Source organism: Chaetodon auriga, chromosome 9 (assembly GCF_051107435.1).
Source record: "Chaetodon auriga isolate fChaAug3 chromosome 9, fChaAug3.hap1, whole genome shotgun sequence".
Lineage (NCBI taxonomy): Eukaryota > Metazoa > Chordata > Actinopteri > Chaetodontiformes > Chaetodontidae > Chaetodon > Chaetodon auriga.
Window position 1 is genome coordinate 15,351,525 of NC_135082.1, and position 26,674 is coordinate 15,378,198.

Sequence of the window (26,674 nt, forward strand, 5' to 3'; positions counted from 1 at the left end):
ACTCTCATGTGGATAACATAAGGAACGCACATGCACACAAATACCAGGGAAAGGCAAAGAGCTGCTGGCTGTGTTAGAGTTTCACTTTGATTAGGATCAGATGCTGGACAATGGCTGCCTATTTCTGTCTTCAAAGAGACAGGAAGAGTGACAGACACACACACGGATACAAAGAAATTATGTACAGATATTTTTGATCCACCATCTTTCTTTAGTGTAGAGCCAGTCATTACTACCTTGTGGCCTACATGTGCGTGTATGTGTGTGCCCAAATAATGATCGTAAATGATGAAAGGAAGTCAGGCCTTTCTGGTTAAATTAACAGGCAAGTTAATGAGGTGAAAGGACGGCAGTTGCTGTTCAGGTTCACTGAAGAGCAGAGGCCCTCATTCACAGCGCACGGGAGAGCCGCTGGGAAACGGATTCATTACTCTCCAGGTTTATGACATGAAATGGCTTCCAAAAACAGAACTCATTCTCTCAAACTCACATCCGAGATAAGACTAGCAAATGCTTTCACATGAGGAGGAAGCAGAAAAAAGTTTGATTGAATATTTGAATCTAAATTATTGCTGCGTGAAAATAAGACGCACTAGTGTCAGGGCAGTGAACAGCAGTGACAAAGGTTTGAAATGAAAGCCTCACACCATGTTTATACAAGGCTGCATTGTCCATAAACTGTGTGCTCCATTCAGCATTCCCTGGAGAGTTTCATTGCCCAATAAACAGCTTTCTTGACTATAACTGTGGGTGAAGTTTATCATCTTCTCAAACACAGACTGACCCGTACACGGAGCAGTAAAAAGAAAGTTTGCTTTTAATCTAACAGTACTGCCAGAGAATATAGGACATAATTGATGCTTTTCTCTTTCCGTTTTAAATGAAAAGCAGATGCAAAGGGCTCAGTGTGAACAAGCTGCAGCAGGGGTAAAAGATTTAGGAGATGTGGAAGGAATCGACTCACCTTACAGAGCAAAGCTGAGGCCAGAGAAACTTCCCCAGCTGTTTTGCGTAGCTGGTGTGACACAGCAGGCTATTCCAAGCACAGGCCAGTGCCGCCTTGGCTGACCACGGCAGGGAGGAGATGAGTGACTCTTCATAGTTTATGTTAGGAAACATTTCTGAGTCAATGCTGCTGCGAAGGACAGAAGGAGATGGAGATCTGATGATCTGAGTGACTGTCAGATGGAAGACAGGTGGGCTTCCTCCGAGTGAACTGGCTGCACATCTAAAGTGGGCAAGCAAACAATCTAAAGTCACAGGAAATCTCTCTACTTTGGCCTCAGTGAACCATTTTATTACTGAAACAAGCTTCAAACTAAAAGGTAAACTGAGGCCAGACCTTTATCCCAGTTTAGATGTTGGTGATTAGATTCATAGAGAAAGAGCTACTGGAGCAAAAGAGGAGGAGGTCATAGAGTATTAGTGAGAGTGACAGAAGGGCTGGAAGACAAATGGAGAGGGGAGACAAAATGATGAGAAGACACCATAAGCGTCAACTGCTCTCCTCTCTCCCTTACACAGACACACACACCGTCTAATCTGAGAGATCATGTTGAACGCTGGCAATCAATGTCGGAAAATATCTCTGGAAACCTTGAAGCCATGGAAAATCCTGGAACTTATCTGTAAAAATAACTAAGCCAACTGTTTATTCATTCCTCTGCTGTCTTCTGGCTTTAAAATTATAGTTTCACAGGGTGCAGAAAAATCTGGTATTTTACTGCACTGTGTGTTTACATGGGAGAGGGGGAGAGAGTGAGAGATACGGAGAAATGTGCTTCAAAAGGAATTAACGTTGGCAAAAATACAGGAAAACAACTGACCAAGAAATCCCATTTTCTCCCATTAACACATCAACAGATGCTGTGCACACTTTCATCATGTTACACAGAATCTGACATGAACAAATCACGAGCCAGTCACGGAAGTACATTACATAAGACATTTTTAATAGTTCTGTGTAGCAAACAGAATAACTATGTGCATTATTCTGTAGACATAGAGCAATCTCTGGAAAAAAAAAAAAAAAAAAAAAAAAAAATCTCGTCTCCATTCAAATACATTAAAATAATCAACCGTAAAAATTCACATAGAAAACAATCTCTAAAAAAAAATAATAATAATCAACGAAGGAATTACTCAAATTAGCAAACAGCAAATATTCCAGTGATGTCCTGATGTTCTTTTCATGGTTAATCCTTCTCTCCTTAATGCCACTTTTCAGTATCTGGTCCACACAACCACCTGGCACTGTCCACCTGAAGAGACGGGTCTGGTTTAAATGCGGCTATGGCATGTTTTGTGCTTGAGAGCGGGTGGTGCAGTCATCAAAACCAATTACTCTCAGTGATACTGGATTAAAATGAAGCACGGCACTCGATGAGAACAAGGATTTCTACACCTACTGTACTTGAAGAACCTAATTTCTCTTTAAGTGCCAGTTTCTGCATGTCCAAAGACACTCAAATTTGTATGGAAGGTGTCACATATAAACACTGGTGTTAGGACACAAAGTTTTTTGATGCTTAAATTCAGGAGCTATGAAGATTCTCCTCAATCACCAGCAATACCAAGCACTGATCTTGAATCAGCAGTTTGATAAAGACTGCTGAAATCCACCGAGCATTTTTTACATCCTGAATCTGGCTACAGTATTGTGTTTGCATAGGAATAAATATTGCATGAAGCAGCTGACATCACCTCACAGGATTCCTGTCAGATATTACACCACAACATCATGGCAACATGTATGCTGATGGCTGCTGAATACAAAAGAAGAGCAAAGCCAGACATTCATCAACTACTGTTGCAGTTCAGTGGGAGGGAAAGTGGGTGAGCAACACAAACACACACATCCAGACAACCGAACACACACACACACACACACACACACACACACACACACACACACACACGTACTTGTCTCAGCAGTTTTTGGGCAGTTTTCCAGTGTGCTATATCCTCAGCAGAAAGACCACAAAGCTGTTTATGAAACCTAGCATTTATGACAACATGGTCGGTACCGTACAGTAATTACAGATGGCGACACACACGCATGCACTCAAACCTACATGCGCACACGCACGCACACACACACATAGGAAGTCGAGCACGCTTAAACACACAGGCATGTAAACTGCTCAGGCTAGGCTTTGCATGGAAACACCCTTTTTGGTTTGACTGACTGTGGAAGGACTTTCTCCTCCAAAGTAACTCTACTTCCCTTTCGGGTTTCTGGGAATGTTCATGTTCTTGGATGTAAGCAGGTTTTCTTCATAGAACTGCTGTGGGCGCAAGTGGTAACATTGTTTAGACAAGTCTATGTAAATTGTCCCTCCTTTTCATGTGAAAACAAACTAATGCATGCACACCAGTGAACTAAACCCCTTCTCAGTGAAAAAAACTAAATCATATTGAAACATACACCCTGGTGATTACTGCTGCTGGACTGGGTCCCCAAACCAGTGCAAACTGTGACTAGACAAATCACTGGAGTGAAATGACAAGACTGGATTTGTATTGGTTGGCACTTTTTCAATAACACAGCAAAAGGATTAACATTTACAAATAGTAACATACAGTATATCAGACAATTACAAAGCAGTATGTGTCATAGGTTAAAAAACAACAACAACAAAAAAGTGGTCTTGGCCTGGAACATCCACAGAAAACTCAAGGATGCGCCAAATTCCAGACACTCCCAGTCTAAATTTGGGATTTGAAAATAACAACAAAAAAGGGTGGATCCCTCCTGAGTAAGTCTTTGGAATTGCTCAAGATGCCCTTTGATGGATGACAGGTGAAAATCAAGTGACGTAGAAACAAAGAGAAACAGAAACAGACAACAATCCATAAACAGATATGTGCACATGCTAAGGAGAGAAATTAAATCTTTATGACATTGGCATAGATCCACATGTTGATGAGGGACATTTGGGGGGGGGCGCTTTTATGGTTGAGGTGAGAACCCCACCCTCACCCTCTGCTTCTCCCTGTCCTCACAGAAGACACAGTCAACGCTACCCTAAAACATGGTCCTGTTAAGACAAAGGTCAAGGAGAAACATGAGCCTTTTTTTTTTCAGTAAGCTAATCTCAAATGGATATTGGCCCCTGAAATGGCTGCAAAATACACCTGCGTTTGGATATCTCTGACTATGTGAGTAATAAAACTTCCTCCCCAGGGTGCCTAATTGGACCGTGAGGGAGCAGCATCCAATAACTCCTCTAATGACTCTGCTCCCTCTACTCTAGGCTCCTCCTGCGGTAATTTTTTCTTAGGGGGCGCGTAGCTGGATGAAGACGTGCCTTCCTGCATCAGCTCTTTGGCCAGGATGTTGGTCACTGCATGACCAGCTCGTCGGTGGTTGGCTGGGAAAGAGAAAGGTGCAGAGTGAGTGACATATAAACAAATAAGGAGGTAATACATTAGATGTCAATTTATATCATAACAAGCCCATGCAGATATGTCAGTGCATGCCATGAAGTGGCATATCCGATGTATGTGCAAAAAAACAAAAAATATAGATGTTAGAAATATGGCAGTCAGCACATACAACATACAAGAACCTCACAGGCTTGTGTTTTGAACGCTAAAACACAAAATGGATGCTCCCTTTCTTCCTAGCATCAACAAATGTGCATTACCATGACATACAAACACACAAATGGCTTAATGCTGTGGCTGTGTATGTGTATGGATTAATGTAGCATCTGCAGCAACTCGCTGTTTTATCAGATTACTCAACATGATCCTGAAGAATTAATTAAAAACAAATAAAAGAGACATTTCAAGGAAGTGGGTCTGACTGCGAGGAGGAAAGGAAGGGGTAAGATGAAGGGGTGAGACACCATGAAGAGCGGGATGATTCATGCCGTGGGAAGATTAAAGAGGCAGGGATGAATGAAAGTGAGAGGAACATGGATGGAGAGACTGAGTAAGAGGACGAATGCAAGGAATGACAGAAGCAAGTAGTAAAACAGATCACAGACAAACAGTAGATGCCATGAGGAAAAGATAAGACATGCACAGGGATGGACAGAAAGACAGAGCGAGTGTGACAAACTGTGCCCTGAGGATGCTGCTGTTTTCTTCTTCTACCTGCTTACTCTGTTATTTCCTCTCCTCCTGCTCCCACACACACCAGCAGGGGCAGCAGCCTTGCCTTTATCTCATCCCCTCCCTCTATATCCTTTACCACTCTTCATTCTCCTGCGTGGGAGGACAGCTGTGCAGCAGCAGCCATTTTGAATTATATAGGTCAGTGGGAGATTGTGTTTATGTGTTTGCTGTTATTTTATGCCTGGTGAACGTTCACAACTCTTCATTCCTCAAGCAAAAGAGGCTCCGAACAAAAGGTTAACATCAGTACACGGCACATTCGTTATCATAAACACACACACATTAATGCAATGTGTCCCTGTGCCACTGATGAAGGGGGGGAAAAAAAAAAAGAAGACTGTCATGATGCAAACCAATAGAAATACACATGCAAATGAACCATGGTCACTCAAACAACAAACCAAGATTTGACACATGGTTCTGATGGAGCAAAAACACACAAAAACACGAGTTACCGGACAGGTCTCCAGAACTAGCTGTGACAAAGACACAATTGAGTCTGGGGAGAGAGGGGAGAAGGAGGATTTAAAGATTTAGACTCATGTTCACAGATGACTTGTCTTCTTCATATGCGAGCCTCAGCTGGACTGATCAGCACAGACAGCTGGGGTGTCAAATTATCACCTCACACACTTCCCTTGAAGAGGCACACAGATCACTCTCCATCCCTCATACACTCCAACACACGGGAACACTTTCTCTCTCTCTCAGCCTACTGTCATATCCGTCCTCCATATCTATTTTCGTCCCTCTCCAAACCTCTCTCTCACTCATAAACTTACTAATTAGAAATTATGCAAATGACCCGAAAACCGAGAGAAAGAGTGTGCGTCAGTGAGGGTGTTAGTGTATGTGTACTGTGACGAGCTTGTCCTAAAAAATCCAACCCGCAGAGAAAAGCTCTTCAAAGGCTGTCAAGCCCAGCTCCTCTCATCTCTCATCCTCCTCCACTCCCTCTTAAGAGAGGAGGAAGAGAGACGAGGGATAAGATTCAGGATCAGAGGGTTGTTGCATCGGAAGCAGCATGGGAAAAAAGATGAATTTAGACAGAAACCTGTAATGAGAGTAAAATTCTCAGCGAAGTTGTGCAAATATTCTCTATATTTAAATATAGTTAAAACACATGACCTCAAATAGCTTCAGGAGCAAATATATGATAAAAAGGTTTAAATGAGAAAGTCAGTTTCAATTAACACATTACAGAGATGATGCATCAAAAAATGAATTCCCATGAAAGACCAAAACAAACCGTGGATTAATCCAACTCTCTTAACTTCCCCAACTTAAGACATATGTGAATTTCTAAAAATGGGTCAGCAGGAATATATACTTTCATTAAAAAAAAAGGAAAAAAAAAAAAACAGCTGGCCACTTAAGGGATTAAGTTGAGGTCGATCAGAGTTATAAGTTACCTCCCACTGGAAATGAAGTGGAACAATCTCACAGCTCGTAGCTCTCAGATGAGGCTGACACAACAAAGAAATAATGTCTTGTCCTGACGAGTCAGGTTCTGGTTTAACTATTTAAAAGGAGTACGTCATTGATTTTACACATGATGTTTTGTTCTAATAGTTATTAAATGTCTCAGGTGGCTCTTGAGGAGCTGTCTAAAGCCTGAGAAAATAACCATGATGAGGCAATGAAGGATCGAGTGTTTTTGGAACTACTGTGAACACACACTAGGGACTGAAAGTCAGGATATCTTGGCCTCTGCTGTTTCCATTTTGACCACTTTTTTTTTAAATTTGTCTCTTTTGCTTCCTCGGCTTGTGGAAGTGCAAAACAAAAATAGCTGGATTAGCCCTTTAACACGTGGCACTACAAACAGAGGAAGTGCTCAGCATGTGTGTCGTATCCAGATACTGGCTGTGATGTTGACTAAATGATCCATGTGCTTGGCATGAAGCCTGGTGTGTGCAGCGGTAGGAAATGAGATGTCGGGACTCACAACAAAGACTGTTTTTAGGTGTGTTTACTGTTGGGAGTGAGACTGAATGAGTGTGTTTGCAAACTGAGGGGCGATCAGTGGCACAAAGAGTGTAGTGAAAAGATCATCTGCAACACATTACACGCCAGGAGACTCAATAATGACTGCCTGATGAGGGAAAGCATGCTTTGTTGTACAGTATGTGTGTGTGCTGGCCTTATGAGGGGAAAACACACAAACAGAGTGAGGAGAGAATGTGCAGAGGTCAGGCACTTTAAGGCACCTCTTCTCTGATCGCAGGCTATGCCTACTTTGCATCTTAATGAACTTTAAGTCTGCATGCTATGGTGCCAATGGGTGATGAGGAATCAGCCGTCTTTCATTTACTCTTGGTACAGCAGCTGCAGCAAAGACACAGTCACATGACAGCGTGGTGACGGTGCCACGACTGGCATTATTATGTTTTTGCAGATGTAGGCTGGACCTCTGTAGGTGTCTCCATCTTAGCAGGGACTTATATCGCCCTCCTCAGGCCACACTGCATAACACACTGCTGCTCTGCACTGGAGGACTCTGGGAAAGAGTGACATCATCTAGCACCACTTTTGGCTTGTGTCTGTGGGTTAGTATTGTCATGCAAGCACGCATTTATGTCACTGGATCTGTGGGGCTTGCCGACCTGTACTGTCTCAGTGGGTGTTAAGGATGCATATGACATCACCACTGCTTCACTGATGGCTTGACTGATGAGTGCTCTCCTGTTTGTCTCTCTCCCCTGTGTGTGAACATCTGTGAAAGCACAGATCTTTGTAGAGGCCTTTTTCTTTTCTGTGTGTGTGTAGGAGTAGACCGTCTGCAGGGCCAGCGTGTGCCTATTGTTGCTATCCCTTTTATCTTGGTCTCTCTGTTGCGATTGGTGCTTTGTAAACTAGTTGCTACTGTGATTGGTTGCTCTGGAAAGGGTCACGACCCAGCAGATGGGTCTATAGTGAGTGTTTAGATGCATCATTCCTTGACACACGAATGCTCTGAAATTGCTTTAAATACTTTAAACACAAATTAGCCATATGTACCCAAGTCTGTACTCATATAAAGGACACAGACAAACCATAACTTACTATCTAAAGCAGAGAGCGTGATAGTGTTTGAAAAAGTACGCAAGGCTGTGTGTCCTCTGGAACGTGATGCGTGTGTTTGGGTGTATGTATTGGTATGCAAACATCCACGCATGTCTTTGTATAGGCATGCAAGCATCTGGTGTGTGTGCTTTGTCTGTATGTGTTTAAATGGGGGGTAGACAGACGGTGGGTAGACAGCTGTAGCTGCTCACTCTACACAACCAGCACACACGCATGCACTGAGCTGAGGTACAGGTCAAAGGTGAGGGGTATACAGCCTCTGCAGCCTCGTGGCTTCCCATTCAGTCACACTGCTGTGACACAATGAGCGTGACAACACACTCAATAGACCCTCAGTAGTTCTTTAACACCATGCTGGTGACGTCTGCAGTCACCACAGCTGTGTGCGGAGAAAAGAAAGGAGGGGAAAGGAGGGACACACTTCATGTAATGGAGACCCTTACATGTACAATAGTGATCACTAGCTGCAAACATAATAAAAATATGAATGCTGTTTCATATCAGCATATGGTAGATATAAAATATCTAGATTGTGAGGATATATACTGACAGCATCCTAACACCATGCTTTTCAAACCACATTGATAATAACTTTGAAAGTTAGTGTCGCTTTAAGGTGGTCATATTTGCTTGGCACAGTGTGTGCGCCATTATAATGTACTGTAAGGTTTAAGACAGTCACAGAAAGTTGGTAACCGTCATCATGTTGAAAGTTTCAAACTGTGATGGTAGTGTTACTTCAGCCTGTCTTTGTTCATTATATGCTGCCACACAGGCCAGCCCCGGAGCACTGATAAAACATTTAAAAGGGGCTTTTCTTGCCAGCGGTTCCACAAAATGTCACGCAACTTGGGTTTCATAAAAAGTTGGGACTTAAGTTGCATTCATGACTTCTCCCCTCTGATGTTTAAGCATATTAGAACTGGTCTTAGGTGAAACTGTAATCACTGTAATGTGATCAGCAGGCAACAGCTCAGATGTTTTGGGGATGACATCCTTTGGCTTAAATGGAGTTTTCACTTTTGTTTGAACTTTGAAATATATTATATAAAAATAAGTGCAACAGATAGATGCATGACAAACATTTTTTATTTTATGCTACAGTGTAGAATACCCCACATGTGCCATGAGAGTGGTAGTATTGCTGTGCTTTTTAAGATATTATCAGTATGTATTTGAATAAACAGTGTTACATGATAATGAATGGCTCAGAAGATGCACACTAAGAGGGTGTGTAGTCAGGGGCTTAACCTAAATTATCACTGTCTGTCACTGTGACGAGTGTCCAGATTTTCACTGATATTTGTTTCGTGTTTCTGTTTTGTGTTACATTATGCATAGATATACACTGCTGGCACAACAGGCCACCTTGCAAAGTTTATGCTAAAAGACGCTGGAATGAAACCAAAGTATGTCCGGCAGTGTCCAGCTGCCTTTTTTGGACTCTTTGTTTAACTATTATTCCACCATTTGGCAACAAAATAAAGGAAAGCATAGAAACTTTGTAGTTACACCTAAGACCCTCAGACCAAGTGAGCTTTCACCCACCACTTTGCTGTGGGATGACTGGTGAGTCCAACCGTCCTCCTGACCTAATCTCGGATGTACCGATTGTTATCAGACCTGCTTGGTATTTTCCTGATGTGAACTCTGTTTTGGCAATTGAACAATTGAGACATTATGGATGTTGGCACAGGGGATAATGTGAGAAGACCTTTGATGAAAATAATGTCTGGCCTTCTGTCTGTATAGTGTAGTTCCTCCGATTAGATGTTTAATAATGTACTTTTACGTATAAGGAACACAAGCTTGGAAAAGTGAAAAAATATGTAAATGTGTGACATTTCCATCATGTTTTAACAGCATTTGAGTACAAATTTGAGTATTTAACCCAGGACAAAGAGTGGCTTTGTAAAAACAATTATAGTATCCATAAAGATCCTCGCAAAAATAGTAATGACCAAAATCACTGTTTCATTCAGCTTTTGCAGCTTGTCTTTGTATCACTTGTTTTTTGTTTGTTTTCATTATTTCTGACTAAAAGTAGTTGAGTGTGCAATAAGACTTTTGAAACTCAGAATTAGGAAGCTGTGAGCAGCACCTTGAGGCAGCATGACTCTTCTACCAGATCAAAAGTAGAGCAGAAAGTTAGAATGAAAACACTGAGCACTGGATGCATATTTTTTACTTTTGTTTGCTGTGACTTGAGTTGTGTTAGAGGGCTGACGAAAACAGTGAAAGGTCACTCACTGTGTATTACATGTGGACGTACATGTACAGAATAGGGATGTCAACAGTTAACAATTTATCAGTCCACAATATCTAAATATTTTTGACCCGTTCCCCCTTGTCGGTCTGTCGGTTAATTTGCAGTACAGTAAAGCATTCACTGGTGCTTTGACTGACATGAGGGTAAGTACTTTTTCACATCTGAGAGAAGTCTTACGTAATGCCTTATGACGTTTAACATTAATACCGTAGACGTGTTATCATGTCTTATGTGAAAACAGGCATCTTGATACATTATTCCTGATTAATACTCCTGTTACCTTAAATGCAAACATCGGTTGGACAGCTGCAACTTCTGTTTTAATGTACGGCTTCACCGTGATTCTGCCTATGTTGTTGGCAGTTTTGTGTTTGTTTGCTCATTGTGGGACGTGATTTGTGATACTATCGAACACAACAGGTCAAATTGATTGCAATTTAACCGCATGGAAAAGTAATTAGACTGAGGTTAAGATGAGCAGCTGGTTCAACTGGCCTCAGGGCAAGTGGCACATTATATCTCCCAATCAGTGAGGGAGGCAGAAATGAGGAAACGCCTCACCAAAATGATGCCACTTTTATGACATCTTATGGCCAACATTAATTACTTTTTCCAACAGCTGTGGTTCCTTCATGTTGTGCTGCGCTACTACACAACAAGGACAGACCAAGTGAAGTCTGATCTTGTTTTTCCTGTGTCCAGCAAATTTCATTTATGCATTCCACATGATGGAATAAACACTGAAAATAGTGTCTATGCATACAGGCTGCCTGCGGGCCCAGATATGTATCAGTCGAGCCGGAGTCAGGATGTGCCTCCTCCTCCTTCAGCTCCACTAAATTAAGACCTCTGACTCAACCCACCAGTCAAACATGTGCGTGCACACACACAGACATAGAGACGCAATTCTATTGTGTGGGCGAAGACGGCCCCTTCTGGGTGTGAGAGGCAAAGTGGGTGACTGAAAAGGAAGCTGTCTTTAAGCGTACGTGAAGAAAATATAAACTCTGAACAACTCTGAGATTGCCTAAAAACCACAGCAAGGCTTCACACTCTCCACATCAACCATGGAAAAACCTGACCTTTAGCAAAAGCAAACAAAAATGACAAGGCGGAGGAAAAAGAGGAGACAGGGAGGGGGCACTGAGCAGAGATGTGATACATACTGCCACTTATATTTTCCTTCTTTTTCCTACCACCGACAAGCGTAAGGAGGAGGGCTTTCTCTCCCTTGAACACACATGTTGAGGTATTTCCTGTTAGGACTGTGAGGTGGCCAAACAGTATTGTGGGTGACTGACTGAGCCCTCAAGTGGGCCCCATCCTTTTTTCATACAGTGCTCCTGCTTCTCCCTCCATTTTCATTCTCAGCCAGTTAGTGGTGATGAGCCTTAGCTGTTTGTGATTAAAGAGAGTTTGCTCCACTTGATAGATTTTCTCAGTGTGACTGATTGGACCACATCTCACAACCCATGTTTAAGAGCTATGCACAATTACAGCTCACATGCTATAAATGTATTTAGTGATTGGAAGAAAGAGGGAGAGACACAAAGAAAGAGCAGGAAGGAGTCCAGGCTAGAGCTATTCCACTCTGGAGCACCGCTTCACATCTGGCTTCTATTGAAGGGGGGGATTGGGTTGCACACACTCTTCCCCGGCCTCTCTTATGTGTGAATACTCAACCTACACATGAGAGCATGTGAACAAACACACACACAGGCTCTCTTGCTCTCTCTCTCTCTCTCTCTCTCTCTCTCTCTCTCTCTCAGTTAATAGGCACTGGACACTTTCCCACTCACATGGTTACACATGAGTTTCCTGCCACCAGATATCATGTTACAAAGTTACTATTACAACAGCTCACATAGCTTCATTTTCCTTTGCATAGTCTTAGCAGGCTACATTGTCCTCAAAATGTACTAGATGTACACATTTAAAGAAAGAAGGAAAGAAAGAAAGGAAGCAAGGAAGGAGGGAGAAGAATACTGTAGTCTTCACTAACTGAATGTAACTTAATTGGGCAGTAGGGCAGAGAGCAGAGTAAGCAGGTAACCAGATTACTGGCCTGTCTCTATGAGCTTACAGAGTGAACATGACCTAAATGAAAATACATACAGGCTGTTATGTGAGTGTTAAAGGACATAGACTTCGCACTGAACATCAATCCGCAGTGATTTATTGTTGTAGTGATTTATTGTTATTCCCAAGTGAATAAACAATAAAGACACATTTCTGAGTGGAGGGGAACTTTAACCATTTGTGTTTTCCTCCATACTTTAGCCAGTTGTTCAAATATCGCCTCTTGCCCCTTCACTAAAAGTTCTACCCACACTGGTTTATCTTCCTTAGCTGCATGTTCATATTCCTCTGATATTTTCCAATTCCACAACCACACGCTCACCAGTTGTTCCTTTCTTAAGTATCCTGCTGCCCACACCCACCCTTGGCAATCTCCCCGTTCTTTTGTTGTTGTGCCAGTCATTGGTGGAATTGGCTTTGGCCCCTGTAACCATGGCCAGAAAATACTACCACAATCCACAGTCTCTGAGCCATGCGACAGATGGAACAGAAACAGGGGAACACAAACAAATCTGTTGTTATGTGTTGACAGAGACATAGGGACGGAGAGGAAGAGGGAGATGGAACGAATGAGCCTCATATGCTATGTGTTTCAGTATAGTATGTATACCACAGAAGGGTGTAAAAGGAAACAGAAATCTTTGAGAAATGTTTTGTCAAGACTTTCTGCTCTGCTTGTGTATGAGTACCTGCTTGCCGTGGTCCTCTCTTTCTCTTGAAAGCAGCGCCGGACTGCAGCGCCTCCAAAAGGCCATCCATGATACCAGTTTCATCACCCTCTGTAAACACAGCATCAGAACATGACATCAGCAATGCCACTGGATGAAAACAATAAGTGGAGTCACATTTGAACTTTTATGTCACACACACACACCACTCCACAACAACCATGCTATTTTGACTGAATGCACCGCTGACATACACACTCTTTTTCTTTCCCAACAACAGGGGAGAGTGATTAGTGGTTTTTCTAAACCCTCTACCTATCGTTGTTTCTCTCAGACACGCCAACTCACACGTGGGCATGGTGGATATTTACCAGCCATGTGGCCACATTAGCAAATTAGCTACATTAACCCAGATAGGCAGTGACCTAATTCAGCTACTGTCACTGCTAGGGGCAACACACTGCACTTTCAGGGAGATAACCTCTGTAACACACACAGCTTTATTGGAAAGACACACCCACTGAGACCAAACCTCCTCATAAACATTCAAATTCTCCAGAATCAATGAGTGATTGTGGCTTACAGTGAAAGAGTGTTAACCGTAAAGGAACCTTGTTTCTGTGTATGTGTATAGGTACAGTACAGCTTGTATGGGTGGTCTTGTTGTGTGTTTACATCCACGTTGTCGACACAGACTCTGTGTCTGGTGGCCTTAAATCAGGGAAGGGGGGCGTGATGGGGGGTACTCCATGGCATGCTGCTGTGTGTACAAGTGTGTGAGTGTTGTGTGGGTAGGATTCAGTGGCACAGCTCAGCACTCAGGCAGATGGTTTTAATTATATCTATTTGAACCTGAATAGAGACAGGGGTCTGGAAAAAGGGGCAGTGAGGCTGGGGGTTAAAGGTTTATGTCGTCACCTCCCAAACCCCCAAACACACACACACACACACACACACACACACACACACACAATATTTAATCCTGCAGTAAGCCATGAAGCAGATGGCCTGTGGTCTTGCCTGTCACGTCAGAGAAAGTCTCCCTCACACACAATTCCCAGGCCTTGCACAGCTCACATACACCCCTCAATGTCCATGTCCTGGAACTGCACAGATAGATCAGAATGATGTAGGCCATGTTTTTCTCCTTCCGGGGAAACACATCTGGCACATTTCCACTCACATTAATCACATGGTTGGCTTAAACCACTGGTGGAAGCACAGAGACACACAAACCTATTTGTGAATATGTACCAGAGGCTGTAGAGGGACAACACAATGACCCGGCTGTATATAAAACAGGCTTATTGTTGACGGAGTGAACTAAAACTAGAATATCCTTGGGTCAGTGCACTGTATAGCATTATACGACTACATGCAACACTATGGTGTTTTTGTAAGAGTGTGGCCTTGGGCGACACTATTTGAAATGCCATATAGGAGTCTTCTTTATCAAAGGAAAGCTTTACAATGTTTGGTTTGTTAGCAATTAATAATTGGGCTAAAAATGAGTGAAAATCACACTTGTTGGGCTCAATCACTTGTTGAGAATCATGTTCACTTGTTAATGCCCATGATTCTGTGGAAGAGGTATCTGGTTAATGGTGTTATTATTGACAATCAATACAAAATCAATATTGAAATGGCCTCAAATACTGTGGTGGCAAAGTTAGACTGAGTACAACAACAACACTGACAGCAAGCATAAGCATAATGCATGACACACACTCCACACAGGCAACTGCAGTGCATGACACAAACAGCAAGGTATTGCCTGAAGCAGGTAAGAACATAAGATGGATTAATTAGTGTAATAGCATTAGATCATGAGCTCTTAAAGATGTCTGATCTACACCCCATGCACACACTCCACAACACATTCTATCTGGCACACACGCACACACAGAGGGAGGACAGCGTCTTATGTGGAGCAATAGCACCCCTAATGGATGTTCACACAATAACAGAGGAGGACATGAAGAGAAAACACGCAAAGAAAAACAGAGAAAAAGGAAAAGAGTATGAAAAATAAAGACTGCTGAAACAGGTTGCAGAAAGAATTTATATTTTTACAATGTGTCATGATCTTGTCCCTTTTTTACAGCTGTCTGAGGTGAGACATCAGACGAACCGAGGTTAAAGCCATCCCACCCCCCTCCCACCCTGTGCTCTTCTCCTCTCCTCCTCTTACCCCCTTTTCTAAGAGACAACACAGTCTAATCCCTAAGAGAGCATCTGCCGCCCTACTCTCCTTCCTCGCTCTTCCTCCCCCACACTACTCCCTCACTTGCTCTCTGGGTGGAGCACGAGCACTCCTAGTGGCCGTTCCCATACCAGCATCCATGTGGGTGTGTAAGCCTCACATGCACACACCCTTGGCCACATACATAAAAAACACCCAGCCTCACAATCTTTTGCAGACAGTACTGACACCTAGCTGTAGAAATAAGAAAAGGTCTGTTTCCAAGCACTCTGGCATATGTCTAAAGATGAGTGCATGACAGCCAGGGAGGGATATTTCATTACAGTAGTACAAAGTATTTGTCAGATAAAATTAGAGCAATGAAAGTGGACTTTTGGGTGTGGCATCCAAGTCCTCTGCCCTGAATGTGGTCTGAATCCTGAACATCCACGTTTCATGAGAGCCAAACAAAAGCCACACAAAAGCACTGAATGATTGCATTTTCAAAAGATTAAATAAGTCATTATCTTATAAGGAATCAGTTACTAAACCATCACATGCTTAGGACATTGTGAGGCTCCACTGAGCGAGCGTCTGTCTGTCTGACTCACATAGGAATGACAAGGCCACAGACGGCAAACACACACACTGACCTTCCAGGGCTTAACCAATAACTGGGATATTATGTTTACAAAGAGACAGAAAGTGAGAAAGAGGAGCATTCAGAGGACTCATGAGAAACAGGAACATTCAAAGATAGTACACACACCCTATGTGGGTGCTAGATGCCAAAAGGAAAAAAGGGAACAAGGAAGGTGAGAGCATGCAAAAGTGTAGCTGCTGAAAACAACCTTTGTGTAAAAGCCATCCAGTATGAGGGTTATAAACAAATACAGAACAAAGACCAGGTGTGTGTGTGCTTGTATTTAAACAGGGGGTAGTGAATGACTCTGGGCTACAGGGCAGTCAAATATGCCACCTGTATGTAAATGATCTCTAGTCCACTAATGCATGCACACACACACACACACACACACACACACACACACACACACACACACACACATCTGTAAAGCACTATTATGTTCCAGTCGTGCATGTCTTTAGAGGCTGAACGTGAAATTTGACTACCTTACTTTCTACCACAACATGTCTGTTCCATGCTTTCAAGACAGAGACAAAATATTCCAAGTACAGCCTCAGTCCTTGCTGTGTCTTTAAGTGCCCATTTAAATGAACGGCAGACACAGAGGCAGGAAAAAGGGAAAAAAGAAGAGTGAATGATGGAACAAAAGCAAGAAAGAGGGGAGAAAGGGAGCCAGCTGGAAGTTGGAGCATAAGGAGAGAAGCCAGAAAGACTTTTTTTTGTAAGAGGTTCAGAAAACAGAGACATACACACAGACACAAACACACAGAATGTTCTCCAACACACAGGCAAAAGCCAAACAAACACTCACAAGAAAAAATTTTCCAACACGCATACGCAGAGAGCACTGAGGCTGGGGCAAATTCTGACTGTGGAGTCCCAAGAGAACTTGGCTGGAGCCAGAGAGAGAAGGAATGTACTGAAACTAGGTCACAGTCTGAGAGAAGGGAGAAAAAGTGCCTGTGCATAAATGTGTGTCTGCAAGGCAGGACCTGAGTTTTAACTGTGTGTGTATACATGGATGAGAGAGCGAGACCGTGTGTGTGTGTGTGTGTGTGTGTGTGTGTGTGTGTGTGTGTGTGTGTGTGTGTGTGTTACACAGGACAATATGCTGCAAGCAGTTTTCAAAGTATAACAGCATCTCATAAAAGAGTGGAAACATGTTTTTGGTGATAAAGAGATTTAGACGTTCTTTCAGTTCTTTTATGGAAACAAATCCCCCGTTCAACAGAGGCATGAAAAGAGGTCAAGCGGTTCCTTGTATACATCCCTCCTTGTACTCACTTTCTGTGGAGCTCATTCTGCTTACTCCAAAACACAGGTCATCAACATTAGATTAACTCCGGTCTATAAATACTGATGGGCTGCTTTCATACACACACACACTCAGACACACACACACAAAATATTCTACAGAAGTGTGGAGTCTGACTGCCCCCAACTGGAATCTGAGGGAAATGCAAACTAGGATGCTTGGAGTGTTTCCCTCTCTTTCAGTCACATGCAGGTAAACAGACATGATGCAGCAATTGTGACCTGCGTTGATGTCAAGGAGCTGGTTCCTCTTAAGTTTCTCCTCCTTCTCCTTCTCTGCCTTTTCCCTGGCCAGCTTGGCCTTCCTGATCTTCTCTTCAGCCTCCTTCCTCCTCTGGTTCTCCTTCACGGCTTGCTGGTGGGGGAAGAAAGAGAAAAAGGAGAAAAGATCAGACAGTGCATGGATGCAAATTAAGTTTAATGGTTTGGTGTGGATAACGGAAAATTCAGGAAGACAGGTGTGTGATGGATCTGATGGATGTCTGTGTATATAAACATAACGTCCAAAGCAGCGGATGGCAGTTATCCACAGTAACTGGTAAAACAAGTTACTTCCTGCGGGAACCCTCCCAAACAGCACACTTACAGTTGATCCATAAACTGACAGTACCATGGAGTCGTTATTATGTCAATATAAACAGGTGCACAGCCTTTTTTCCTTCTCCTGGTTTGACATTTATCTTTCCCTCTTTCATCTACTTATCTTTTCTTTCACTCCACTTTTGTGTTTGTCTTTGTAGTGTATGTGTACAGGTTTGATTTGAGGGTGGTCAGCAAATACTGCAAACCACACCTGTGCCCTTTTGAAACAGATCAAGCTGAAGTTAGTTCATTCACATATACAAAAACACACCTGGAACATGTTTTTAAAGTTGTTGAGGTCGCCAAAGAATTCCTCAATTGAGATTTTTCTCGGGTCAAAGACAAAGTACGCTCCCATGTCGTTATATTGCTTCTCCATGTTCTTATGCAGCAGATCCAGCTTCTCATACTGCTCACGGGCACTACCCACAAAACTGTGGAGACACGGTGTTAAGGAACACAAAAAAAACATCTCTGTGTCTTAACAGGACATAAAAAATGATCATTTAAGATGACATGATATATGATTTAAATTTGTTTATGGCAATTGCTTATTATACTAAACATGTGACTGAATAAAGAGGATATGGACATCTTCTCCACAAACAGGTCCTTGTCATTTTGTGGAGGGGGGAAGGTTTCCAGATCTTTTTCCAGGCCCTTGATCTGACGGCCCATCAGCTCAAGGTTCTTCTGAAGTGTCTCTGCAGACACTGCAGGGGACATAGTGGAACCATTGATGATGCAGAGTGCCAACATACAAACACCTACACACATAGCTTATAAAGGACTGTTGTTTTTCATATGACTACAACAATGAGAGCACACAGTATCAATGAGACCAAAGCAATGTGTAACCAGAGGTTGCAATGAATGGTACGGCATGTTGAGATGGGGAAGTGTGGAGATCAGTTAGATGTCCCATGTACCTCTGCTGGCCTTTTCCACATGGATGAGCTCGTCTACAAAGCTCATGACATCAGGATACTGCTCCTGGCACACTTCAGCGAGGAAATGGAGCAGCGTCTGCTTCAGATCAGCTGATTTGGTGTCACGCAGCTGATTGGAAAAAGGATTGATTTAAAAGAGGGCAATCAATCAAAAGATATTTAATGTCTGCATGGGCTGTCAGTGTTTCGCACTTCTCTGTTTACAGATATGTGTAAATGGAAGTGCAATAAGATTTTTTCCAAAATCCCAGCATTCATGCAATTAGTCTGTGCATCCATGTTGCCTATTCCACATTATAAAATCACTGTTGTTACACTGACTTGGTGTAGCATCAGTATATTGATCAAGGAATTATGGGGCCACCTGTACATGTTTATCTGTGTTATATACATACATACATACATACATACATATAAGACAGGATGTAGAGTTTTCTGTCACTGTGATTACACTGCAAGCAGGGCACTATTAAGGTGAAAGCTCAACCATTATGGGGCCCAGTGTCCATGCTATTCATTGTACATTAGCATGTCCACATTTGATGAGGAAGAACATCAGGTAAGACCTAAAGGCATTTCCAGCGCATTTATTCAGCTTTTATTTTGTGTGCATACTGTATCTACACCTTATTTTACCTTGCACAGGTATGATATGGAGAAGCCGAATGCCTTCCCATTGCGGGAGCCAGAATTCATGAAGTTCCCAACAAGGAGGATGATCTCCAGCAGCTTGGAGAAGGTCTGGCTTTTCATGAGTTCCTCGCAGGCTGCTGTCACAGACACCACATCTGGCTTGATGTTGTTCAGCTGCTCCTCAAACTGCAGCTTAAACAGGATGGACCCAAGCCGTTTCTTCAGGTTCTTCACGCTGGACATCTGGAGAGGGAAAAGAGGGTGGGGGATTTGAGATCCATGCCACATAGACTGTGTGTCTGTGTGTGTGTGTGGTTGTGAGAGAGTCAAGGGGATTTCTTCTGTGGCACACATTTTCCACAGTTGAACAAAGCAGTCTGTGTTTAACAACATGAGGATTTTTTGTGTGTGATGTATTGATAACTGCATGCCTTATCTCAGCATTTACAAATTTTCTATGCCTCATTTGCCCTTAAACTGATTTCACTGCTATGCTTGTGGTTAATCATGTCCAAGTCAGCTGGTAAGGGGAACCAATATTGATTTTCACAAATGTGTGTGTGTCTGTGAATCTGTGTCTCCTCACCACTACTCCAAACTGTTCAGACTCAGCCAGGTCATCATATTCATCCTTCATCTCTCCCAGGGAAAGCAGTTGCTCGTCTGGCGGCAGTTGTTTGATCAGATTCTACACAGCAATAAGAGGAAAATATACATGAGTAACAAGACCTTGTGCATATTCACTAACACATGACCCGTATATACAAACAGCTCTGTACCTGAACCATGGACTCTGTGAGGATTTTCTCATTAACCTCCATGATGGAATTCTTGATCTCTTCATAAGGGAGACGGAACGATCCCAGGAAAATGGCTATATGAGCAAACACAATTAACAGCAGTTGTGAGCATTTCCGTGAAGGTGTTTACTAAATGCATTTAAAGAGCAATGTAACTGGTATGGGGGTATCAGGCTTTCTAACAGATGGGCATGTGTGGACTTACAAAGGTTCTGTGAATTCTTGGGGTCAAGAACCTTCAGCTCCTTCACCTTCTTCTTCTGCAGCTGCTTATTCTCGTCTCTGCCATCCTGCTCGTTTTTGGCTGGAGAGAGAGAGAGAAACAGGGAGGGTGGTGGTCAAATTCACAGGTGAACAGACAAAAGAGCAGACTTTGTTAGAAATTGTATTTTTTTTTTTTTAATAGTACTGCTGGATATGAATAGCAGCAATGTTGGAAAGAAGGACAGTAGTAAAATCAGTGGGTTCTGTAATAGAGAGAGAAGTAAATATAAGGGGTGGACAGAGGGCCTATGTGATGGCCATAAAAACTGGCAGACTTGGCATGGTCTTCTCTTTTTTTCACTCTCTCCCAACTGTATGGTGTCACTGAGGTGTTAGGATTATTGTATCAGTGGCCTTGGGTAAGATGAAACTGCTATGAAATGGCTGTAACACTGGGGGAAAGATGTCCCTTGTGTGTGGGGGCCTGGTAAATATGGTCAGACGTTTGTTAGCTGTGAGGCATTCGAAGTTTGCAAATCAGCTTACACACATCCATGTACAGTTATATCCGAATACACACACACACACACACACACACACACACACACACACACAAAGTTGACAGAGACACTTCACATTAACGTGTTCTGGCAAGGTCAGGTTTGTGACTGTAAGGATGTGTCAGTGTGAGGGGGGTGACTCTGCACTGGATGAGAATTAAGAGTGAAAGATTAACAAGCACATGGGTTTGACCACGTAACAGCTCACTGTATAAAGGCACATCAAATCTAAGGTCAGCGTATCTAAGCACTCTCACTCAATTCAGCATTCTTGTGAAAGAGCAACACAAATCCTGTATGTGATTTTTAAAATCATTAGTCCATTAATAAAACATTTGTCACTGACATTGTCTATGGAGCCATTTAACAGGTTTGTATACCAAACATTTTCTGCTTACAGCTTCACAAACTTCACTACACAGCTTAAAGTCTGATAAACACTGGAGCATCTCTACTGCCTGCTTTTTGTTCCAGTCTCTCTTATGGTTTTGTCTAATTCTCTATGTGGCCTTGTCTGTGTCTTGTTTTTGTTTAGACAAGACACTGACAGGAAATAAGAATGACTGTCCGGGAAAAAAGCCAGCAAGAGTGCTGGTACAGCATGTACAATAAGAGCATACTATATTTCTTTGTCACTTTTCTGTCTGAAGCTCACACAAACAATAGAGCCCACCTGTTTCCACTGCCCAGTGATGATCTCATGTGATGACATGAGAAGCTAAAATTAAGTGTTTTACTACAACAGACGAGGACCGAAACAACTGTAAAATAATGACTTGATCCTACAGACAGAATCAATTAAGGCTGCTTTACTGCCAGTGTTACAAATGTTGATTATTCATTGTAAATTAGGTTGACCTAACCTCCAGCTTTCTGTGCTGCATATGCGGTCTTATTTATCCACTTCCTCAGTCACCATCTTTTTCCAAAATCTGCCCACATTCATCTCTACCATGCAAACAGCAACACTGTCAGTATTCTCCACACAGACAGAGTTAGCCACGACAGCATAACAACTCATTCATCCATCTAGCCATCCTTCCATATGTCCAGTCAAACAGTGCTTTGTCTCTATGTGAGAGGCCAATCGTTTGGACTGTCTGTTAACGAGTCCAGTCCTCTTAATGAGCTGCTCATCTCTCCATTTAGAACACACACTGAACAGACAGTCAGTGGACTGTGGCCTCAATAAGTCCCATTGTTTCACTCAGTGTCAGATTCACTTGTATGAAACTGTTTTCTAAAAACCAGCCATCACTTGTGCCTAAAAATTGACTCGAACTGTCAGTCAACCTGATCTGTTTGAACTCTGTACTTCTACTGTTGTGTATAATTTGTGTAAAGTAAGTATAATCTGCCGTGTGTATCACTACCATCTAAAACTACCATCAGTAACACTATTGTGTATCCAACACTCCAGCCATAGTCCCCACTGAGAGCAGGAAACCATAGCAGGAAGTCAAATAGTACACACAAACACACAGGGTAGGAAAATCCATCAGGACACATCAGAGGAAACAACATAAATATCTCTGCACAAACACATAAACACAGATAGTCACAGCTGCAAGGTTAGGAAGAAACTCAGAGGAAGTGACAAGAATCTATAAACTCAGAGGAAGTGACAAGAATCTATAGATAAACACATTAAGAAACAAACAGACAGACAATGACCTAAAATAATCCACATCTTCAAGACAGAGGCATCGAGTTAAGGAGGGAGGTAATACCCCTGAAGACAGCAGTGAGAGAAATAAAGACACTTAAGAGTAAGTATAATAATATTAGTGAAAACTTAAGCCCATTAACACCATGTGCACATGTACAAATATGCACATGCAGACTTGTACAAAGTGCAAATGTTACAGCACAATGCAACTACTTAGGTGGATAGTATATAATCTGAGGGAGTGCTAATCCACTTGGTCTGTGACAAGACTAGTGACCCAGTGACAGCATCATGTCACTAGGTCAGTATGTGCCTGTGTGTGTATGTCAGAGAGACGGAGAGCCAGTGAGGGAGCATGCATTTGTGTGTGTGTGCATCCGTGCTATAATAACGACAGTGCCAGCTGCACTCTAGCCAATAGAATCAGGGTTAGCTATGTTGACATCATGGCTGATTCATAAAATGGGGTCTGGTGTGCAGATTGTAAAATGGCTGCTGAGTGGTTTCCACATGCGGAGTCGTCTCGTTTCATTTATGAGCCGATGGCACCTCTAGTGGTGGCTACGGAGCGCTGCGCCATGTTACTCTTAGTCATTGTGGGGGAGGAGAGGAAATGACAGAGCCAGGAAACATGTGTGACTGGACACACACAAAAAACGTACATGAGCACATACGAACACGCTCGTGGAGTGCTGACATCTTCACATCCACATGTTTTATCATCCCAGATGTCTTTTTGTTATATCGGAGCACAAATGAGGCCCTTTTTGTGGAACCAAAGCACTGCCACCCCTACTACCCCACACACACACACGCACACACACACACACACACACACACACACACACACACACGCACACACATACTTTTCCTGGGACACCTCCCCCTCGTCTAACCAACAGCTGCTTGGCATTGAGAGATGATGAGAAAAAAGGGGGGTGTTGTGTGTGTGTGTGTGTGTGTGTGTGTGTATGTACGTGTCTCCATGCACGCAGATTTGCTTTTGTGAGTCATGGACCAAAAACTAAATTCTTCCATTTCTGACTTCTGTTTTTAATTAAGTGGTAAGAGAGAAAAAAAAGAGAGAGAGAGATGGAGGGCGAGAGGAGGCGAAAGACAGGGTGCACAGAATCATGAGGAGCCAAGTCATGCAGAGATCTCTGTCAATATGTAACAAAGAGTGTGTGTGTGAGTGTGTCCGTGTGTGTGTGTGCGCGTGCATGTGCATGTGTGTGCGGGTGGGGGTGGGGGTGGGGGGTGGGGGGGTCTGTCTGTCTCTATCTGCACAAAGAGGAGTCTGTTTATCAGTCAGCAGACCTGAGTATGTCCTTCACCCCCCCCCCCTTCCATTCCCTTCCTCTCTCCTTCACTCACTCCTTAAAAGGAGAAAATGTGTGGAGTAGAAGGTGATGGGCAGACAGGCTTGGAGAAAGTAAACATTTGGAAAAAGATAGATGAAAAGAAAGAAAAAAAAATGTATAGAACACTTTCATCCCTGACCGCTCTGAACTACAGCCCCAGCACAAAGAATAGTTTCAGTCCTCTCCCAGAAAGCAGAAAGCTCTTCTTTTTTCTATCTTTCCTCCTGTCCTTTCATGTGGTCTTTTCATCCTCTCATCACCACTCCCTGCTTGTGGAGCGGTGCGGTTTATTTTTAACTGACTAAAAGCTTTCAGATGATGTGCCCTATTGTATATCTGTGGCCCCAAAAGTGTTTTCCATGGGCCCTCTGGCGGCAATATGCTAGAAAAGCATAACATTAACTTTATGTAACTTCTACTAAGTTTTTTCCATGTTGCATTCCAGGGCTGGAGACTGTCGAAACTGGAACAGAGGAGAGGGTTTATAGTTTCAACATCAATATCTATGGGCTGAGCAGTTCTTTGGAAAAAGTTGCTGAGGTTGCTCAGCAGAAAGAACCACACGGAGACACAAACAACTCTTTTGCCAACTTTTAACATCAACAGAGACTAAACACATATCATGGAAACTTAATCTGAACATTTTATGGTTTTATTAAGTTTCCTGGATTCATGCTTAAGTAACAGTACGGAAAGGGTAATGAGACAAAGAAGAAGAAGAAGAAAAGGAAAAACAGGGGGGCAAGAAGTTCTTTGTCTAAAGTAAACACATGGCCACAACTATGGCAGACAGAAGGACAGCTGTAGCCTTGGTCCCTTTAAACTTTAAATGTCCAGCATTCTGTCACTATATCTATGTGTGTGTGTGTGTGTGTTACAATGAAAGCAAGTTTGACAGAGGAAGAATAAGGGGGTTTCCACGGTAACCTGGAGTCTGAAAGAGCCCCTTCATCCTGTTTTTCGCCGTGAAAGGAAATGGGGAGAAAAAAAAATCCTGACTGTGAGTGTGTGTGTGTCTGTGTGTGAAAAGGACCAGATGGCAGGGTGGGGCAGGGAGGAGGGGGGATGGGGGCAGGATGTGGGAGGGCCAGGATGCAGGGGGAGGGCACGTGGGAGGGGCTAAGACTGTGCTCCCTTGCGCTCCCCTGGTGCATGAACTGTGTTACTGCAGCTTAGATTTTCTGCACTGAACTGAAGTTGGATATTATCACACTACAATGCTTTACAAACATCAAAAATAGCCAATATTTACAGCTGAAAAATCTGGGGAATACAGAAAATATAGAACTTAGTTTTGCTTCCATCTGTTCATTAAAGGTACCACACTCGGAAATGTTTTCCAAAGGAGTTTCCAAACAGATATAAAAATATATTTTTTAATCTCAAGCCTACATGGATAAGTCTGTCAGAATGTAGCAAACATAATATGATTATTCGATGAACCTACATAATGGACAATTCCAAGCATAAAAAAAATTAAAACTATTAAAAACTGCTTCTATTTTATTTAATTAAAGTCAAAATTGACATCAAATAGTTCTGGGTCTTTGAAGTTTAAACAAGTAACACTAGATGCCATGCTGCCAAAATCTAATGACAATCAGTAATGTTTGAACATGTAAATTATAGATATGTTGGAGGATTTTGACTTATTTTCATTTATATATTTCATATTTTTAGCCTATGTACTATATGGCTGACCAAATTCATCTCACTGTGAAAAATCACACTGACTTTTTAGCATTTTGTTTAAATTTAGATGATTGGCAACTTCCATATACTTTAAAAGAAGTACTCTTTTCAACAACTCACAACAAACCTTTGATGTTAACTCCTTGAAAAGTAAAAGTTCTATATTTTCCTTGAAAACTGTAAAAATACAAAAACAAAAAAAACAAAAATATATATACAATTTGAGATACTTTTACACTGCCTCTTATTAAAAAGTACGGTAGTGTACATGCTTGTTTAATCTAAATATATTGACTACAGGAGGCACAAAGTGTGGTTCCTTCGTTGAGGTTACTGTTTATATGTGGAGTCACAGTGCCCTCCACTGGTGAATCTGGTGTACTGCTGCTAGATGGCAAGCAAACCCCTGCACCTGGATACCCTGTTCATTACCTTCACACTCCATCTCACTCGCCATCCAAGTTGTGTGTGTTTGTGTAAAAGAGAGAGAAACGTGGAAAAAAGCTGAAAGAAAGAACATATTGATTGTGTGTGCGAGACAGAGAGACAGAGAGAGAGAGAGAGACAGAGAGAGTGTATACATATATATGTATATATACATATACATATATATGTATGTATGTGTGTGTGACAGTGTAGTGGGTACACAAGGGGGGAGACAGAGGTGGAGAGAGTGTGTAGTAGTTTTTGGCGTTTGGAAACAGCGGGTCTGTGTGTGTGCCAGTGTTGTTCTCTCAGGGCCATTCTGACCTCTCTCTGCTCTTCTGGCCATGAAGGTCTTCAGCGATGACGCACACACGGCATGTAACGGCATCACTGATGAGACACACACATACACACACACGGAGTATGCCGCCTGCATTGCTGATAAGGTG

At 42.5% G+C, this 26,674-nt stretch overlaps 2 protein-coding genes across 2 annotated transcripts in view; one reads left to right on the plus strand and one right to left on the minus strand.

Annotated features, from left to right (window-relative positions):
* Positions 1 to 26,674, plus strand: part of LOC143325930 (protocadherin beta-16-like) — a 164,908-nt gene that overhangs the window by 95,633 nt on the left and 42,601 nt on the right. The window lies entirely within an intron of this gene.
* The window catches only part of diaph1 (diaphanous related formin 1), a 91,876-nt gene continuing 67,235 nt past the window's right edge, over positions 2,034 to 26,674 (minus strand). Inside the window, exons 18-27 of the mRNA XM_076739732.1 lie at positions 20,519 to 20,617; positions 20,293 to 20,387; positions 20,100 to 20,201; positions 19,517 to 19,756; positions 18,860 to 18,989; positions 18,518 to 18,643; positions 18,202 to 18,365; positions 17,571 to 17,703; positions 13,228 to 13,317; positions 2,034 to 4,373 (exon numbers count right to left, since the gene is read on the minus strand). Coding sequence (XP_076595847.1) covers positions 4,192 to 4,373; positions 13,228 to 13,317; positions 17,571 to 17,703; positions 18,202 to 18,365; positions 18,518 to 18,643; positions 18,860 to 18,989; positions 19,517 to 19,756; positions 20,100 to 20,201; positions 20,293 to 20,387; positions 20,519 to 20,617 — 1,361 coding nt within the window. The 3' untranslated portion in view covers positions 2,034 to 4,191. The remainder of the gene's footprint in view (positions 4,374 to 13,227; positions 13,318 to 17,570; positions 17,704 to 18,201; positions 18,366 to 18,517; positions 18,644 to 18,859; positions 18,990 to 19,516; positions 19,757 to 20,099; positions 20,202 to 20,292; positions 20,388 to 20,518; positions 20,618 to 26,674) is intronic.